General features: G+C 38.2%; 3 protein-coding genes across 4 annotated transcripts; 2 read left to right on the top strand and 1 right to left on the bottom strand.

The window, feature by feature from the left end:
- Positions 1-103: 103 nt before the first annotated feature.
- Positions 104-3,723, top strand: LOC140778058 (ubiquitin-conjugating enzyme E2 variant 1D). The gene is made up of 4 exons (XM_073122590.1): positions 104-263; positions 1,332-1,471; positions 2,676-2,801; positions 3,299-3,723. Exons 1-4 carry the CDS (start codon positions 230-232, stop codon positions 3,437-3,439), a joined length of 441 nt encoding a protein of 146 aa, XP_072978691.1. The 5' UTR covers positions 104-229; the 3' UTR covers positions 3,440-3,723.
- A 947-nt stretch (positions 3,724-4,670) lies between these two features.
- Positions 4,671-5,691, top strand: LOC140779430 (probable CCR4-associated factor 1 homolog 11). The gene has a single exon (XM_073124490.1). It carries the CDS (start codon positions 4,725-4,727, stop codon positions 5,556-5,558), a length of 834 nt encoding a protein of 277 aa, XP_072980591.1. The 5' UTR covers positions 4,671-4,724; the 3' UTR covers positions 5,559-5,691.
- A 7,758-nt stretch (positions 5,692-13,449) lies between these two features.
- Positions 13,450-19,425, bottom strand: LOC140778103 (ribosome biogenesis regulatory protein homolog). 2 transcript variants are annotated; one of them, XR_012107148.1, is made up of 9 exons: positions 19,139-19,425; positions 18,835-18,985; positions 18,044-18,095; positions 17,788-17,916; positions 16,320-16,437; positions 15,710-15,896; positions 15,513-15,626; positions 15,139-15,387; positions 13,450-13,560 (listed from the first exon to the last, which is right to left on the bottom strand). XR_012107148.1 is itself a non-coding variant. In XM_073122664.1 (8 exons), exons 1-8 carry the CDS (start codon positions 19,222-19,224, stop codon positions 15,262-15,264), a joined length of 963 nt encoding a protein of 320 aa, XP_072978765.1. In that variant the 5' UTR covers positions 19,225-19,425; the 3' UTR covers positions 15,000-15,261. The 2 variants fall into 2 exon arrangements, 1 of the variants encoding a protein (XP_072978765.1); XM_073122664.1 differs by lacking the exon at positions 13,450-13,560 and having other exon boundaries at positions 15,000-15,387.
- Between the last annotated feature and the right edge of the window lie 369 nt (positions 19,426-19,794).

Raw genomic sequence — 19,794 nt, 5'->3', positions numbered from 1 at the left:
CGAGTGATTCCTTTAGCCAATGAAAGGAAGCCAAGTAATGGAATGTAGTAAATCCCTGTATTATATGCTGCAGACGATCAGAGATAAAAGATGGATTCGCAATGCTCTGACTTCATTTGGACTCAATGGTGGATTACTACTTTATTCTATTCCTGTCTCGATAGTTGATTGCCCTTTATTCCTACTCTTCTCTCTCTCTCTCTCTCGTTTGCTGAGATATCTGCGAGCTATGACGATCGGCTCAGGGGGATCGAGTATTGTTGGTAATGCAGTGATTCTTTTCTATCAATTTTTAAAATTTTGCGTATAGTGGATCATGCTTTGTTTCTTTTGTTGGCTAGTGAGATCTATTGCTGTATGTATCATAGATGTTTTAGGTGAAAATGTCTAGTTCTGGCCAGTTGTTGATTGATCTACAAATATACACAAGATGGTTTCATGGATTTTGATATCCAAGTGCTGTTTTCTTGCAAGGCTGTTTAAATTGCTCATTTTTTTCCTGCCTTGGTTTATAATCATTTTTCTATGAATTTACGGTGGGTACAGTTTGGAAGTTTTATATGTTGAGTTTGTCCTGAATACTGAACGAATTGAGCATGAGTATTATCCTCGATTACATTTTTTACGGATAGTTTTGCTCATTTAATCATGAATGTCCTCATGGTACCCACAAACATAAAAAGCCCTGAGGCTCTTGGCCTCTTGGGACTGTGAGGACTTCACATTTGCATATTGAGCTAAAACATGTGCCTAACAATGCAATATTTGATGCTTTGGTTGATTCAGATTAAGATGTGATTTTGGACAATTAACTACAATGGGAATTGGGAACAAATATGTCTTCCACCCTTTTGTATGTAAATCCAACAGTATAGTTCAGTACATAAAATGCTGAGTAAATATTTGCTCCCTATCATTCATGAGTCAAACAACTTACATTATGAGTTGATGCTTTCAAGTTTACTCCTGCTTTTTCCACGGCTTATTATTCAAGCTTCCAAGTGTGTCTTGTTTCATGTTGAAGGATGATATGTCTCTTTTGGTGATGATAAACAAGAAAATAAGCATGTTTGGCCTGCCTTATCTCCTAATTGTAAAATCTTTGAGCAACCAACTTTATTCTGGAAATATCAACAGAAAAACTGAAATGCCTTGAGAAAGTAGCATCAAGATAGAGCTATTTCTATGCCTAGAATGCCAAGTTCATTTAGTGTTTGGATCAAGTGTCAAGATGCTCAGTATTTGCCAGGCTAGAGCTCCATGTGACTTTGCATATGATGCATTCTTTTCTGATTGGGTGGAACTTTTATGTGGCTTAACTTGTTATGCAGTACCTCGAAATTTCAGATTGTTGGAGGAGCTTGAACGTGGAGAGAAGGGTATTGGAGATGGCACAGTTAGCTATGGAATGGACGATGGAGATGACATCTACATGCGCTCTTGGACTGGGACCATAATTGGCCCTCTGAATGTAGGGTTCATTTTCTTGCTGTACAATTGTATCATACTCTTGTAAATAGTTAAATACTCATCTCTCTCCTTTACCTCCTTTGTCCTACATATTTTGAAATCTGAAATTCATGCCTTGATTGTGCTCAGTTCAGCAGGATTGTTTTGTTATCCTTTTAGATATGAAACAAGCATGTGACTAACTTCTTGTTGTTAACCAACTTTAAGCAATCTCACTATCCTCGAAGTTTGGGGTTCAGACAAATAGATTATTTCGATGGTCATTTAAAATTGACTTGAACATGGAGCTGTCACTCTGATCTGGTCTTCCTTTTTTTTCTTTTTCTTTTTGCAAGTGTGATAGTTGGAAGTTCACGCAGTGGACCATAAGATTGTCAGTCAACCAAATAAATTTATCTATGTTTAGTTGCCGAAATGTTATCATGTTGTATGACAGTGCCATTCTTATTTCCGATATCTCTCAGTCCTAGCTAATTCATTGTAATTAATGCTTATATTTTCACATTCAGCTATATTTTTTTTATTAATTACTAATTATCTACATATGCACTAGAATGACTCCCAAGATCTTCTGGATACAAGTTATCCATACAGTTTCTTGTAGAAGTGTACAACTGAGGCTGTTCTCCCTGATCAAATTGTGTTACTGACTAATCAAATAATAAATAGAGAAATCTAATACTGCGTAGCTTTTGACAAAGATGAACTAGTCCATGAAGTTTGGTTATTCTCTAATTATTTATTACATTTGTGAGGTGAATGATTTTCTTTTTGTTTGTTTGGTCTTCCATGGTTCCATTTGCATCTGCTTGTTGTTCTATGTTCTGATGTGTTATTGTTCAGTGCACTTATCCCAGGATCTTCACCCATAGATTCTTTACCCATACTTATTCGATTGGAATAGGTCATCTTTGATCCTCTGTAGAAACTATTTAATAATGAATTCAGACGCAATTACTTCTGTATGCAAGGGTGCAAACATGTTTTTCTGATATAGTTGTAAGGCAAAAGGGCCTCATAAGTAAATATACGGACAAGATAGTTCCAAAATTATCTTATAAGTTATATTGGGCAGTCCTACTGGAGTGAATATCTGATATTGAAAAGATATATAATTGATTCTGACTTCCAAATTTTTGAACTCTGCGAAAGTAAGAACTTTTTAAGTTAAATTTGCAAAACTCTCTTCTTTATCATTACTGCAGTCTGTACATGAAGGGCGGATTTATCAGTTGAAGCTCTTTTGCGATAAAGATTACCCTGACAAGCCCCCGAGCGTTCGCTTTCATTCTCGGATCAGCATGGCATGTGTTAATCCTGACACTGGTGTGGTAAGTGGTAACATCCTAATCCTGTACTTTTACTAATAAGCAGTTCCAATTAGCAGAATACTGCTGACGAAATATAGCTGTTTATTTTCTTGTCATGGCGGTCTTCCTCCTAACATGTGGGTTTTCACATTCACTAGTTGATTTTCTCTTGAACTTGAGAGTTTTACTATCTATTTCTGATTGGACACTGGACCGACCTGGACATCTGATTAATGATCTCGATCTCAATCTTGAGTAGATCTTTTATCTCAACAATGGAACAATTTGATCACTTTAAACCAAGTGAAATATTTGAGACGCAGGTTGAAGATTAATCAGAGAAAACGTCATTAATACCAAGTGGGAAGAATCTTGTCAGAAAATTGATAGTATTCCAAATTTTCTGATTATTTACTGTCACACAAGTAGAAGCTAAGCTCTTGTGCACAAATCTTAGACAAATAAAATTATTATGCTTGTGTTTCCGGAATGATACCTTGAGGTGGTGAATTTTCCAGGTTGAACCCAAGAAATTCCATATGCTGGCAAATTGGCAACGAGACTACACAATGGAGGACATTTTGATGCAGTTGAAGAAAGATATGGCAGCACCGCAAAACCGCAAGGTTGTTCAGCCCCCAGAATGTACCTTCTTCTAGTAGGTGGAAGTTTCGAAAAATAAACGAATCTGTAGTAGTAGTAGTAGTAGTAGTAGTAGTAGTAGTAGTAGTAATATATATAGTATGTTAGACGGCCCTGAGAGAGTAAGAAAATTTGGGGCAGTCAGCGCTACCCGATATATTGAATTGCTGATACTGTCTTCACTTGGAAAATAGTGTCAGGTGTTGTATCTAATCCGGATTGTTTGTGTAATTGTGAAATTTACCATAATGTTGTTTCTGGATGCTTACAAGATATATATATAAGTGTGTTCTTTTCTCAATGAATTATTAGAAGTTCATGAAAGCTTTTACCCAGGTCTGGTCCCGAAGGAAAGTTCTTTCTGATCTTATAAGGCTGGGAGTCAATGCTCATTCTTATTCTTTACTCTATATATGGAACTTAACCTCACGTGTGATTACCATTATTCGATATTATATTTACTTTGAATGTTCTGGACCAATTGGAGTTTGTTCGTTCCTTTTTCTCGTGGTTGACTTTATTTAGTGGAGTATTATTGAACGGTCACGTGGATAAATATTTGGTCAACATTAGACTGTTGAACACTTCCTCCGTGCGACCGCTAATCTTGGACCTTTACATGGTTCAAGGCAGCAATCATTTAGGAAATGAAGAGTTTGATGACTAAAACCTTGGTTGACCTGAAGCTCAATTCAACCTGAAGCTCAATTCTGATCAACTTGGATTGGCTGTATTTGGAGTCGATTGAATTCGAGCCGGCTCAACTATTTTTGACGGCGTAGCAGCCACCAAGCAGGGGGGACTGGGGAGGCATCTCCCTCCCCCTGAATGAAATAAAAAGAGAGAAGACCAAGTCCCTCGAACAAATCATCCACCACTACAGTCAAAATTCACCTCCCACTCCCGTACAAAGAACCGAACCCGTCACTACTACTCTAAACTTACTCGTGGGGTCCCACCCCTAGTCTGGTGACCGGAAGTGGTGAACACGGCACACGCTTTCCACGTTGATGCCGACTCCCCTACTCTTATCCTTTTACACCAACCAACGGCCCGGATCCCTCACCGCCGATATGGGCGCGAATCTTGAGGAGCCTTTTGAAATGGGCCCCACCTGTCCAGAAATGGAAACCGAAGGCGGCGGTGGCCCGTGGGAAAGGAAGCGGGGTCCTGGTCTTCTCCCTCTCTTCTCCGAAACATCCCCCCCTTCCCATTCTCGATCTCTGTTATATATAACTCCACCTCCTTCTCCACTTAGCCTCACTACTAAATCCTAAGACGGAATTCTACAGACCAAAATCGATGCCTTCCCTCGACGATCCTAAGCCGGCGGCGATCCAGGTCCGGTCCGTCTGGGCCGACAACCTCGACTCAGAGTTCGAGCTGATTCGCGACGCCGTCGACCGGTTCCCGTTCGCCGCCATGGACACCGAGTTCCCCGGTGTCGTCCACCGACCCCGGAAGCACCCTTTCCACCTCTCCCCCGTGGAGCGCTACGCGCTCCTCAAGGCCAACGTCGACGCCCTCAAGCTCATCCAGGTCGGCCTTACACTCTCCGACGCCAACGGTAACCTCCCTGACCTCGGCGGCGGCGACGGGACCACCTACGTGTGGGAGTTCAATTTCTCCGACTTCGATCTCAGCAAGGATCGCTACGCCCCGGACTCGATCGAGCTCCTCCAGGCCAACGGGATCGATCTCGAGAAGAATCGCGCAAGGGGGATCGACTCGCGCAAGTTCGCGGAGCTAATGATGTCGTCTGGATTGGTGTGCAATGACTCCTCGGTCACTTGGGTCACCTTCCATAGCGCCTATGACTTCGGATATCTCGTCAAAACCTTGACTTGCCGCAGATTGCCCAAGTCAATGGGGGAGTTTTTGGATTTGGTGCGAATTTTCTTTGGTGATCGGGTGTTTGACATGAAGCATATGATGAGGTACTGTGATAGCTTGTATGGGGGATTGGATCGGGTGGCGAGTACGTTGCAGGTGGATCGGGCGGCGGGGCGGTGCCACCAGGCCGGATCGGATAGCTTGCTCACATGGCAGGCGTTTCGAAGGATGAAAGAGATCTACTTTGGGAAAGATGAGGGAGAGAGGCATGCTGGAATTCTCTATGGTCTAGAAGTTTGCTAATATAAAAGAAGATACTTTTCTTCATCCTATTTCTTCTCTTCTTCTTGTTTAACCAATATTTCATTCTTTTAATCCACTATGTGAAGAGAAGTTTTGTGAATACTAGTAATAAATAGAAGGTAGATTTTGTTAATTGATGGCTAAATTTGCTGATTGTCTGAATTATGGATGTTTAATTCTATAACATCAAACATAAGGAGAATTTGATAATAAAAAAGAGGCATCTTTGATAGAACAAAGATTAGAAGGAATTAAACATCACCGCTCCCTGGTTGGGATCAGGAGGACAGGAGTAGAAATCAGAGGAGGCTTTCTGAATGAATCACAGAGAATTCTGAATAGATTGTTTAAACTGAGCTGAAGAGTATATACCTTACTCTAAATGGGGGAAGCAAGGCATCAAAGTACATACAAGCTCAATCAGAGGTATTAAAAAGGTGAGCTACCTAGCAAAGAATCAGTTGCTGGTCATTGATTTGCTTCACTTTTTTCCTTTTTTGGTTAGTGAAGCTTCTCATTGCTAAAAGTTTGGATATCATGAGACCAGTATCACTTGGTTTAATAGGTAGTAAATTAGTTAGTCTTAAGATTTCAGACTTAAATAAGATTTACTACATAGATGCATTTCCCAAGCTTGCAGTAACAAGAAACTAGTTGATTGTTGTTATATATGTTAAAGTTTTTTGTGGAGTACCATTTTGTTAAAAGTTGGTACAGCAAGAGGACAACCCATCTGTAGTTCTGCAGGAAATTGGAGGAACGCCATTATTTCCTGCTGTTAATTATTTGATATTCAATGCATGGACTCCTCAGAGAGCAGGTTAATTTCTCGGTTCAGTGCATAGTAAAAGTCCATTCTTTTGTCGAGTAACTTTGTGGTTCTTCTGGAAAGCTTTAAGGATAACCTGTCTATCTTTGATGTCAGAGCATTGATATGTCTGGTTGTGTAATTATCTAACTGAAACAACTCGCAGCAATCTAGATTTTATTATTGCATCTTACAACAATTAAAAGCTTCAGTCTTTTTTCTTTTTGCCCTTTCAGCGTAAGAAGTTAGAGCTTGAAATCAAGGTCTGGATCATTAAGTGCTGGATTTATTATGTGCACATACCAAACATTCTCTTGATCTTAATCTACTAATGTTTAGATTCTGTACCACCATCTAATCTTCATAATTATTTGATGATTTCTCTTTTTTTTTTTTTTGCTCAGATATTACTATCTTACTAACTTATTAACTTACACAGAGTTTGATGGAGCTCTTAACGAACAACTTGCCTTCAGGTGAATATGTGATAGAAGTACAGAAAATATGCTGTATGTTGTATATTACCAGGTATGAGATAAGTTATTATTTGGCAATGTTAGGTAGGGGTATAATTGAGCCGACAAGCTTTGATTGAAATTATTTTTAAGCCTAACATAAAATATCAAGCTTGAATTTATTAGATTCATTTCGAGCCTAATTCAAGCCTATATTGAGCTTGAGCAGGCTTGATTATTTTGACAGCCCTACTATCAGGTGGATATTTAGGAATATGTTTACCTTGAGTTCTATCTGTAGTCTGCAAACATGACTGTTATTTATATAGGTTATGTTTCAGATTAGGAACTTAAACCCTCTGTAGATGAATCTGAGTAACTTATCCTTGCTGAATTGCAATGACAAGAGGTGAGCTTGCAACGATTTCAGAAAATAAGCTAAATAAAGCAAAGGAACCCTTTAAGTGAGTTATACGGATGAATACAGTGTATGCTACTGAATTTATGACTTTTTGTATCTTTCTGTACATGGTTACAAGTAATGCTACATATTGTTCATAAGTTATTACATGATGTTCAAATGAGAAGACTTCAAAACTTGATTAGTTGTAGGATGCCTGTCATAATGAGGCGTCGGAAGTTTGACTTTGCAGAAGAGAAGGCAAAAGATATCATGAAAACATTAAGCTACTTTTTTTAATCTAGTTGCATAACTATGATATATTAGGTTCACAGACAAGACTTGATTTTAGAAGAATTAAGTATATGCTGTATCAATTTTCTGAATGATATTAAGCTTAACTGCAATCAGTACATCACATCTGATTGCGACCCAACAAGTGTAGGTTGCTCTTACTTCACATCTCTTGATTAACAGCAAGTGCTCTTAATCAACCTATAGTTATGAGCTCTGCCCATTTATATTTAATAATCAATTTTGATATCTAAATCTTTCCGTTGTACTATCTTGTCCCCCTTCAACTAATGAAGATGCTCATGCTGCTTTTATTTTATCTGATTCTATAATAAAAGATTGGGCCTCCTTGTTTAGGTTAGGCAGCATAAAGGAGCTATCCAAAGATAAATCCAAGGCTATATAACAGGCATGACTGGGTCAATAAACAGCATGTGCAGTTGAGACACCGCAGGAGATAAGGACATATATACTGTTTGTTGAGACATATTGAATTATTGTTTCTATGCCTTTGGCTGCCTTCATAATCCATGGTTAATCATCAAATAGAAGCTATCTGTCTTCTTTTTATCTTTTTTTATATTTTGTCTTGACTTCTTGCAACTCAGAGATTAAAAAGCAGAGAAGATGGTTGTGATGTCTAATGTCCATCAGTTATAAAATTCATGTAGGGTTTTGTAATCTCCTCACAAATCATACCATGCTAGTAGGTAACAACTAGAGATAGGCCATTCTTAGAGGATACTGTGCTGATATTAAATCTGTTTGACAGAATCTCTGTAATGTGTAACAGAGACAAGATTGGCTCCTCTGTAAGCTAGGTATTTTTCTTATGGGGAATAGGGATTGTATACAGATTGATTAGAGTGAGCCTTTTTGTTCCTTTATTTGGATATATAATAAACAGCTCTTGGTGTGTGAAATGTGTTGCTGCATATATGATCTCAACTGCAATAAAACTAAAACAAATGGATAATAAAAAGTTGGTCACATGAAATTGCACTAATTACTAGCTTCCAGAATTAAGAGAAGATTAGAAGGAAGTGAGCATTAATGATCAGAAGAAAGAAGTACCAAAATAAAGGAAAAACTATTCAAGAGGGTAGTCTTGAGTCTACTCCAATAATATCAAGAAGACATGACCACTGTAGCAGCAGCAGCTTTTGGTACCTTCACTGCAGTAGCAAGGTAGCCACAATTCAAATGATTGCACATGCAGGAACTGTCACTTACTGTAGGATTGATGTGTGATATGTTTCATGGTAGAATTATAGTAAAAAGGGTGTTTTATCTTCTAGGCATTACACGAGGGAGGACACAAACAGAAATTACTTTCTTTCTTTCTTTCAATAAATGTATTCAAGTTAGGTGTTTAATTATCTCATTGTTAAAATTACTCCTTGAGTTGAATGATCCACAAGATTCTTCCGAGTATTTTGTTGGATATTGGTCAACTCTTATTTCAGAATATTCTATAGTTTTTCTTTTACTAGTTTTATTGTGCCTTTATAAAAGTGAAACCTTGATTTAATACTGCAAACAGGAAAACAACATTACACCTACCAAACTTGCACATACATCCCATGGGGGAAAAAAAAGTTAATGCAATCAAACACCCTGACATGACAGGCAGCTTGAGTTGGATACTTGCATGTTCTTAGTATACAAAGTTGAGCAGGCTCTATCACAAACCCCAAATAGAAACTCTTTTGAATGATACACCACAATACCCACAACTTGCACAACCATAACCAACCTCTCTCTCTCTCTCTCTCTCTCTCTCTCTCTCTCTCTCTCTCTCTCTCTCTCTCTCTCTCTCTGCCTCTGCCCTTTTGCTTTTAAGAGAATCTCAAGAAGTGTAGTCCTCATTCAACAGTTGATAGCACCTCACATTGCATATCGACTACTACATCCAACTCTGACTCTACTCTCTCACAACCTCTCCTCCCAGAGGGAAAGAGCCAAAGGAAAGATGATTAAGAAACTAGGCTTTACGTCTCTCTTCTTCTTCTATAAGAGTAGAGATAGGAGTAGGAGTAGGAGTAGGCATCACTCTTCCTTCTCCTCCATTTGTGCTCTTCCTGCTTCATGGCCTTCAAGCAGCAATGGTGCAGCAACTGCTGAACTCTACAAGACCAACTCCAACGACTCATGCTTGACCAATTCAGTGGTCGCTGATTCGGAGAGCTTCTCGACGGTGTCAGAAGCCTCGGTGGATGATGCGGTCGAGGCGGTGGTGGTTCGCGGGCTTAAGTCCGACCGGCTTTTCTTTGAGCCAGGCTGCACAAGCTCTATACTGGAGGATGCAACCAAGGTGGACTACTCCACAGTGCCGCTGGAAGGCAGCGTCGCCATGGCGGTCGACTCCGAGGACCCTTACCGGGATTTTAGAGCGTCAATGGAGGAGATGGTGATGGCCCACGGGGTGGCGGACTGGGAGTGGCTTCAGGAGATGCTTGGTTGGTACTTGATAGCCAATGGCAAGAACAACCATGGCCTTATCATTGGAGCTTTTGCTGATTTACTTCTAAATCTATCTCCTCCTCCTCTTCCTCCTCCTCCTCCTCCTCCTCCTCCTCCTCCTTTCCCTTTTGAGATTGAGGAGAAGATAGGATCTTTTTAGGTGAGTACATGTGATAATCAATCAATGATACTACTACAATAGTGTATGATATATATATCTATCTATCTTCATACTTCTAAATCTTATAAAACTCTCTCTCCATATATATACATTTCTCTCTTCAACTCTTCTAGGCGAAAATAAACAACAACAACAACAACAACAACAACAACAACAACAAGAAAGTCACAACGTAGTTATATTATCTTCCGAGTATAAGATGTAAATTAAAACTAAGCTCTCGTAGTTCCATTTTTTTGATTCATTCTACTACCTATTGTGGAGGAAAAACAAAAAAAAAAGAGAACAGGAAATGAGAGCAAAAAGGAGAAGAAGGATTTCAAGATTGGAAGGCGATCGATCAATCTTAGCTCATGGATTTGGCGAGGCAAACAGGGGAAATTAGATGGAAACTATTCATTTTGCTGACACTAACGGCAAGTCTTATCACAGCATAGCAAGCCATTTTTGTCTGCTTCTTGGTACATCGTCTGTCAGGGTGAGTACATGCCAGCTTACAATAGTATCATATAAACATATAGTACCATCGTCCTACAGTGATCCAAACCGTTAGATTAATAGAGTAATTAGAAACCTAGTTACTACCAAGAAGTCTCCTAGATGATAAATACTATGGGCCGGATAGGTTAACGAAAACTCAAACGTCCGCTATGAAAGTGTACAATTTACCCCTTTTATGCTTATTATCTAAAGTGTAATTTTATAACGTAGATATTGTGAAAATAAAATTAACCTAATAAGACCTATAAATTAACCCAATGCAAATCTAACATCTAATAATTGCTTACCTGTGTGTGCAGGGCTGGGCCTACTACTAGTACCCTCTCTCCTCCTCCTCCATAATTAGAGTTATAGTATATTTAGATGGAAGAATTTATTGACTAAATTAACCCCTATTTAAGTACCTGATAACTAACTAACTAACTACTTCATGGACTTTTTTGTGTCCAGTTGATAGCTCTTTACCCTATTGGAGATATATATTATTTGAAGTATTTTGCTTGAAATCTAATCAAGCTAGTCTTAGCTGAGACACACACTATACATGAGGATTCTGTTTAATTCACCAGTCACAGTTATATATTTCCCCCACTTTAAGTTTTCTACACCATTTCTTTTTTCTTGAATGATTAGAATCTTTTAAGGCCAAACACTGTCGGATTGTAGGATCATATTGTAGGAGTATTCTTGAATTTGACCGGTTTAACTGGGACACTCATTGAATTTCTCATTTATGTAAAAGAAAATCACCATCATCACAAACGCCAAAGTAAACAGTCATACACATCGTAATCAATCCACAGTTGCCACGGCCCTCCTCAATATCCCATCACCTTGGGTGAGATCTAGGAAGCAACGACGAACGTAGGCATTAGAGACAAGGAGAAGGAGGCGAAAAGAGGCTATTCCATAGGTCGGCAAAGGCATGGAGGATAAGCTTATGATGGCGAGGGGAGTTCAAGGACAAGAACTGGTGCAGGAGATCGTTGAGATCATCCCATGCATAGATCTCCTTCTCCACCACCATCTGAACCATCGACTCCCGGAAGTCTTCGTAAGGCTCTGATGACTCCACTGCCACTGCAATGCTCTCTAAAGCCACTCTCCCTTCTTCTTCTTTCTTGTTCTTGTTCTTCTTCTTCTTCTTCCTCCTCTTCATAGTACTACTGCTTCTGCTGTCAGTTTTCCCCTCGTTCAGTACTATACTTGGCGGCGGCGGCGGTGGTGGTGGTGGAGTGAGTTCTGAAGAGGAGGTAGTGGTGGAAGAAGAGTTGGAAGTTTTGTTGCTTTTGGTATGAGAAGAGGAGGAGAAGAGAGAGGAGGGCTTTCGCCTGCCGCAGCTGCAGCCGACGTCGACGGCTACCGGGTGACGAGCGGAAGACATGGAGAGGAGGTTGAGGGAGGAGAGGAACGAGTAGAAGAGGAGAAGGATGGAGGGGGTGGAGTTATTAATGGGGCATGTGAGTGTTAAGAGGTGGATGGGGAGGAAGCTTAAATGATGTGTGAGGGATAAAGATGGAAAAGAAGAGTAGAAGAGCATGTGATGTGAAGAGAAAAGTTTTTGGATCTTGGATCAAAATTGGAGAGGTTGTTGTGTGTGTGTGTGTGTGTGCGTGTGTGTGTATATATATTATATAAGAGGGACGTCGGCTTTTGGAGTATTGAGTTAATAATGATCATGTGAGGGAGGAGGACGTAGGAATGGTGCCAAGTAGCAGCTTTTCCTGTGTGGGTTTTATGAGCCTCAACCTCAAGGAAGGAGTGCAGAAGGATCAGATGCGAATCGAATTGATGTAAAATTATATGTATATTCATTTACTTTTTCTTTAAATAGAGCGAATATTAAACTTAATTATCATGTCTACCAAGTACTTACTGTACACTACATTCATAGATATGTCCAGATGTCGAATATTAATCGTGTTAATGTTGTTAATCCATAAGATCTTGAGATATAATGCAAAATTAGTAAAAATATCTGAATATATACTACAAGAAGATTATATTAGACTTCCAATAAAGACTGAAAACAATATCTTATATCACTATTTTAATAAAGTTTTAAACTAGATGGATATACAAATATTATTGGGTGCTATATTTTTACCTCATCCGCATCTACATAGTCATCTGATTTGTATTCACCCCTAATCTCATAAATAAGTTGGTCGACATCTAGATACGTCTAGCAATATTCATGAATAACAAGGACAAGGATAACATTGGGACAAATATATTGGAAATTTTCTAGTGACTGGAAATGTCATTTGTGCCGAGATGGGGCTGTCATGTGGATCCATTTAACCATATATTGGAACAGCTCAATGTAGTTGATACAAGTTGGCACGGAAGAAACTGAATTGAAAGCACTCATAAGCCCTCTAGTCAAGTGGCAGAGGAATCCACATCTCATAAACATATTGAAGGTTCATGTACTGACAGCTTTTAATAGACCTAAAATGTATAAGAAAGATTGATATATGAAACTGGGTCTATAATCTACAACCCTGAGCTTTTAGATTGGATAAGAATCCATATAGGTAAATGAAATCCTAATTCCATTGACATATTAGTTGCCACCCAAAACTAGTAATTAATAGCACATCCACATGCCACAGTCAATGCCTAAGCAGTGCCAGCAGCACAAAAGCATGAGAGATGTTGAGGAAGATGACATACAATGAGATCACAAGGAAAATATTAATGACAATGTGGATCCAGAAGAATTTAACAGCTAAAATAAAGAATTTAACACTAACAGTAAGATTCACACGAGCTTAGCATCGATATTCCAATCAAGGGGTTTGTAAATGCATTATTCTGAAGCTATTAAGAAGTCATCATCTCTTACATGTGACAGTACAGAATTTAGTCTTCTCCTGAGTTCTCTGTTGTACCACCTGTAGTATTGACTGTTATAAGTAACTAGAACTATGATATATAAATAATATGAATGACTAAGATCCACATGGTCCAGAGTAAAAGATATCAAACTAACAGTTACCCAACTCCAGTAACTCACAAAATATATCTGCTTCACTTTTATTCTCAACCCCAGGTGTAACAAGACAATCTGTATAATAGCTGTTATTAACCTGTACGGTTTGGGCTCTGTAGAAGTAGGTTCCATTCTTTGGTGTGCAACAAAAAGATATACTGGAAGTGCAAACCCACATGAAATAGGAAGTGGACTACAAACTATATCTACAACAATGTATCTATATCTATACATATATGTATACAGATATAGCAAGTAGACTTTAAGCTATATCTCACATGGAGTTGATGTTCTGAAACAATTCTTTTACACCCATTTAATCAAAAGACCACATGACACCCACAAAACAGATATGATATGCCAGGTAATCATCTTTCCAATTTCCACAAACTCATGCAGTAATGATGAACTAGGGTAAATATAAGCAACAATCAAGTATTTATCTCAACTATTTGAGGTCAATTATATGAATTCTTCACCTTCAATCAGTTCTATTTAGTATGCCAGCTTCTCTATCAAATCAAGTTTCAGTATATCAGCAAAAGTTTGTCAACTGCTAATAAATGGACAGTGGTTTGTCAGGGTGTCACATAAATTTGACATAATTTCTTGTGCTAGTTTCTGCTAATTGATTGTGAATAGTAGAACAGTACAAGCATTCTTCATCATATTTTTCTATGCATGTGCTAGCTTGGTATTTTCTTTTTGTACTAATGGTAGTTTGATATCACTATTTCTTATTTGTTCCACATTTTGCCAGTTCCTTTTATAAGGTTTACAAATACTTGGCATGTTGTACATTACATATCACTTGCAAACTGTATGCTTTTCCATTATTTTACTTTCCTAGTGATACATAGCACATCACTTTCGATGACTCAATAAATATTGGCAGTTCATTATATCTATGTACTATTCCATTTGAATCGTATTTCATTGACAGCACAAAATGCCACTAATCTCAAGAAATTCTCTCTGACTTTTCTCAAACTTCTGATCTGCAGGTGAAAAACTTGTAAACAATATATGATTTCAATAGTTTTCACTTTCCAAATTAATAGTTGTACCTGCAGTCATCACTTACTGATGGGAAAGTTCAATGTCACGCATTTGTCACATCCTATATTATATTTGTCCCTCACCAGAACATATACTAATCCAACAATAAGATATACAACAAAGAATAAATCTCTCCATTAAATTGTTCTCTTTTGAGAAATACTACAACCTGTATTTCCATTTTTCATATAATCGCATTGTCATATAACATCAATATAGGAAAAGTAAAGGTATATGCAGTCCAATGCATATGCTAAAACAAAAAAAAAAATATTGAAGCTGTTAGAAAATTTGCTCTTATATTAAAATAACATTGTGCGAGATGTCTTGTAGCAGACTTCTACAATATAATATTACGAAGAGAAGCTAACCTTGAATTAATCTAAAAATACAGAAGACAACAGAATGCAGTATTACTTGCCTGATGCACTTGAACTTTCTAAGCTTGAGAAGCCAAAACATTAGAGAAGCCTCACAACTGTGTTTTTTTTCCACAGCTAGCTTCAAACTTTGCCCACCTCATATATCTAAAGACATGGAGAATCTAATGTTTCTTCTTTATAGATTTTTTAAGAGGCTTCTTCTTTGCCTTCAATTTACTGGATGCTGAAGATGTTTCCTTTTCTTTCTTGCGTTGCTTTTCCTTCTTCACATTGAACATTGTAACTGCCTGTTTCACAACTAACTCGAGTTAAATCACAATCTTGCCAGCCAGCTTAATGAAGAAATAAATCAGAGGCCAAAATTGAGCACGAAATCATATTTGACTTCACATTTATGAAATGGAAGGCTTGCCTTGTTGACATCAAGTATGTCATGAGAGCTTTTGGACATAAGCTGGTTAAGAATTTTATCTGTTTGCTCTCTCTCTTTTGCCCCCATCCCTTTTCCTTCAACAACCGGGAGAAACTACGCAAAAGAAAATTAATCAGCAGTGTTCGTCATTATGAAAAACATGACGAGCCAGTTTGGTTTCATTTTCAGGTTTAAACCTTTCTGAACTTCCCAGTATGCTTGGGAGGTTTCTCCCCTGGTAATTTTTTGTCAAATTTCCCACCACTTGCTGTAGCTGCTGCAGCCATCCCGGCTACATTCTCAAGATCATTTTTGCTAGCCTTCTTTGATGCCTCTTTCTGAGTCCCTCTGATTGGTAATGCTGTTGCAGCAAGTTGTATATGACTGCATATGGAAGAATGTATATGATAAGGAATGAATATTCGTAAAAAAAAGGACATCACATTTATGTGTCATGAAGTTTATCTTTTGCTGATTGTCATACAAGGCTCTGATGTTGCTGTCTGTTGGAAAACAGTACATCATACTAACATATATGAATGATATAATGATGTTCTTACAAAAGTTATATAAATCTAATGGACAAAATAGACAATGGACCTGAACAATGTATAATACATATGATATCAATTATCATAAAGGAGAGTAGGAGACAGCACAAATATGCAAGATTACACATCGTCAATATTGTCTCACCAATTGATCCATAAGTGTTATGGATATTACAGAGACAAAAATGCCAGCAAGAAAATAAGACATGAAGCTTATGACTAAAGATAAAATAGTGTGCCACAAGGTAGAGACAACCTGGGCAAAGCACCAGCTTTTGCAGCTTGCTTTAGATTCTGCAGTCTATTCTTCTCTTGCTTCTCAACTTGTTTCTTCTTTTCAGCCTTCCTTTTAGCAAAAGGATCCACTCCAGGCTCTGCAACAACAGAAGCTTTCACGTCAGTAAGAGGATGTAAAAATAAAGGAACCAAATACCTAAATCATTTACATCTTTGTACATCCCAATATAAAATTACACTATGAGAGATTCGAGAAACAGCACTATGAAATTTTAACTAAATGCTGTTCCCCAAGAAGTCAAACTTCTACCCAACTCTATCAAACAATTTCATCAGAAAAACAAGCATGTACTTAATCACCCATCGAACAATCATGACGGAAATATGCCTACTCTTTGTACACCACAGAACCTATCTTTAGACATATAGACCAGCATTAACACAGTAACAATAAATACTTTGAGAGGATACAATCTATCGAGAATAATGCCATCAAAATGGAACTGGACCAAAAGGAAGATATCCAAAAAGGATGTAGAAGTTGCGTTTAGAGAAAATGGATCTATCAAGTCCAAGCTAAGAGTCTGAGACCATTTCAGGCCATAGCAGAATAGGTTACTGCATTTCAGAACAAAGAAGACATTCTGTTAGATCAGCTATTGACAAGATTTATGTCCATGCTGTGTATACCAACTACCCACCAGCATAAATCAGAATGTAAATTACCAATGCCTTCCAGAACCAGCACAAATAATACCTTGATGCTCCCATGTGTCAACTGCCAACCCATGTAGCCCTGTGCAAACCCCTAGTGCCTCGTGCCACACCAGCACCACCAAAGTATATTTTGACATTGGAATGTGAGCACCAGTTGGAACATATCATGGTGCTGGTTTTGACATGATCTGAAGTTTCTGATGAAACTGGTAAGCATCAGCCAGACCAGTTATGGAGACATCAGACCCCCAAAAATAAGATCCACTATATATATCCACCATAGACTCAAATTGTAAAGTGATGCAACACAAACATTTTTATTCTCAGGGTGATCTCTTTTCATATCTCAACAATACAATGACCACCAATATTCCACTAATCATTTATCTATGTTTGCCTAAGTTTCCCATTTCTCTTCTATTTATGTTAAAAAGGAAGACCCAAAGCGTTTTGTTTTCTCAGAGTACTGGAAGGTTTCAGGGAAGTGTTGTGATGTGAAAACCAAGTCTTTATAATAAAAAGGATTTCTTTTTAATTAATGTAAATGAATGGAAAGAAATGAATCACAATAGGGAGAAAAAAAGAAATAAGAGAAGTAAAAGAAGGCTAAAATAGCCATAAGATCAATGACTTCACCAGTCCTTTCACATTACAAAATTCATACTAGTTTTGTGCTAGTGACAATCAGTTTTCCTTTGGTAATCAGGAATCTAAAAGGTAAATTAAATATGAAACTATAAATTCACAATGTTCAATAAACAAAAGATTACCATCAGATGGTTTGGCCTCAATGATTGGTATGTCCTTATCATCATTAACGCGATCATAGCCATGGGTTCGCTTCCAAGTACCACTTTGTTCATCAAAAGCACGCTTATTTTTATTCCGATTCTTTATTCCTGTAGGGTATAATACAGTTAAGAATGTTACAAGCATATCAATACAATGGACAAAAAGTAAAAAGCAGGCAAAGGTCACTCTAATAGCCAGAGTCAACTCCACTGGAAAGTATCCAGAATGGCTAACCTTTCATTTTTGCAAATAGTTCCCACTTAGTAGGAGGTTTTAGCTTCGGAAGCTGTGAAGAGGGAAAAAATTCTGTTATATATGTGCATGAAACAATAATGCTAATTTTATAATTAAAAAGGATAAAATTTAAGTTCCTCAACGTATGTTATTCAAGAATATGATAAAACCTCCAGTGCAGAAGTCAGTAGAACTATCAGATAGAGCAGCTAAGACGAATGATTGTTCATCTTCTTAAGAAAGAGCAAAGGTAAGCTCAACTAGACAAGTAAAAGTGCCAAATTTTGGAAGTAAACCATAAATTCTGACAGGAGAAACACATTAATGACTTTATCAAGTGAATACTTTTCACCATAAGTGGACTTAAATAAATTTGCTAGAGGGATAAAAAAGCAAGGACCAATTATTAGGCTCATATCAATAATAACACTCTCAGAAGAATATGCTTATAGCAACTTACTGAAAAAAGCTACTTAGATGCAGGTTCGGATATCATGATAAAAGTTGGAGATCAAAGACAGACAAATAACTAAATCATTCAAGAAGATTGATATACACATGCTGGATAGTTACAAAGAAAACCAGCTTAAAATTCAAGATATTACTGGCAATCAGCCTTATTAGCTTTAGAGAAAACCAAAAAGAAATTTTTCAATGCAATATGGACATTTAAACAAGCTTATGATCTATTAAAACCACATCACATTTTTCATGCACAATGATATAGTTGCATATAGTTGAAGATTAACTCAACCATCCAAGACAACAAGAAATTGGAGTCCAAGACGTACGTGCTTCTCCCTGGGAAGTCTCGTTGACGGCTCCGGCAGGCGAATGATGGGACCGTCCGGGTCATCCGTGGAAGGCAAGACGAAGAGTTCATCGGCAATGGCTTGCACCATCTCCGTGCCCTTCTCTAGGCACTGCTTCTTCAACTCTTCCCTTAAAAAAAAGAAACCATCACGCAAGAAGCAGCCAACTTCAGATTAAGTAAATTCGGACAATGAGAAAGAAATCGATTGAAGGAAATATAATAACCAAAAATCAAGAAAAATCGTTTTTTTGTTTTTTTTTGTTCTATATTGGGTGAAGCACCTGGAAGCAGGGATGGATTGGAACCGGTGAGTTGGATCGTAGGCCATGAGATTTCCCAAGTCGATCTGACACGATCCGCCCTCCATCTGACGATTACTTCTTTACTCCGCTGCGGAAATTTCACAGAGAGAAAGGCGACAGCGAGGGCTGAGAGACGATTTGGGGGAAAGGAAGGAAGGAGGGGTTTACGGCTTCGGCGTATATCTTAGGGTTTATTCAGATTGACGCCCGCCAACCCGAAGCCCACCCGGATCCGGCCCGAGCCTGAGCCCGAGCCCGAGCGCGAGCAGGCCCAGAAGTTAACCTATGACTGCAGTGCAGTGCAATGCGATGAGCAGTAAGTATAACCGAAGAAAGCATATGATAATTATACAAGTAAAGGAGGCCGCGGAAATGGAATACTGTTGGGTACTTGCCTTGGTATTGTGTCATCCGTGACCTATCCAGCTGTAGACTATAGTTTGGTCCATCTAATCCTCATCTGGTCGCATGCCAGCCATGGGAATACCGAGTATGGGATGGGATCTAGCTTGCTAGGCCCCTTGACTCCCCGCTATGGAGTATGGATCGATTTTTTTCTCATAATTAACAAGATTATAAGATAAATTTTAACTCTAAATAATTATAATGATTAAATCGGTTGATAACTCAACGAT

The sequence above is a fragment of the Typha angustifolia genome, chromosome 15 (genome assembly GCF_048772165.1).
Source record: "Typha angustifolia cultivar Huaian chromosome 15, ASM4877216v1, whole genome shotgun sequence".
NCBI classification, from domain to species: Eukaryota; Viridiplantae; Streptophyta; class Magnoliopsida; order Poales; family Typhaceae; genus Typha; species Typha angustifolia.
This window is presented reverse-complemented; position numbering and strand designations above follow the sequence as displayed.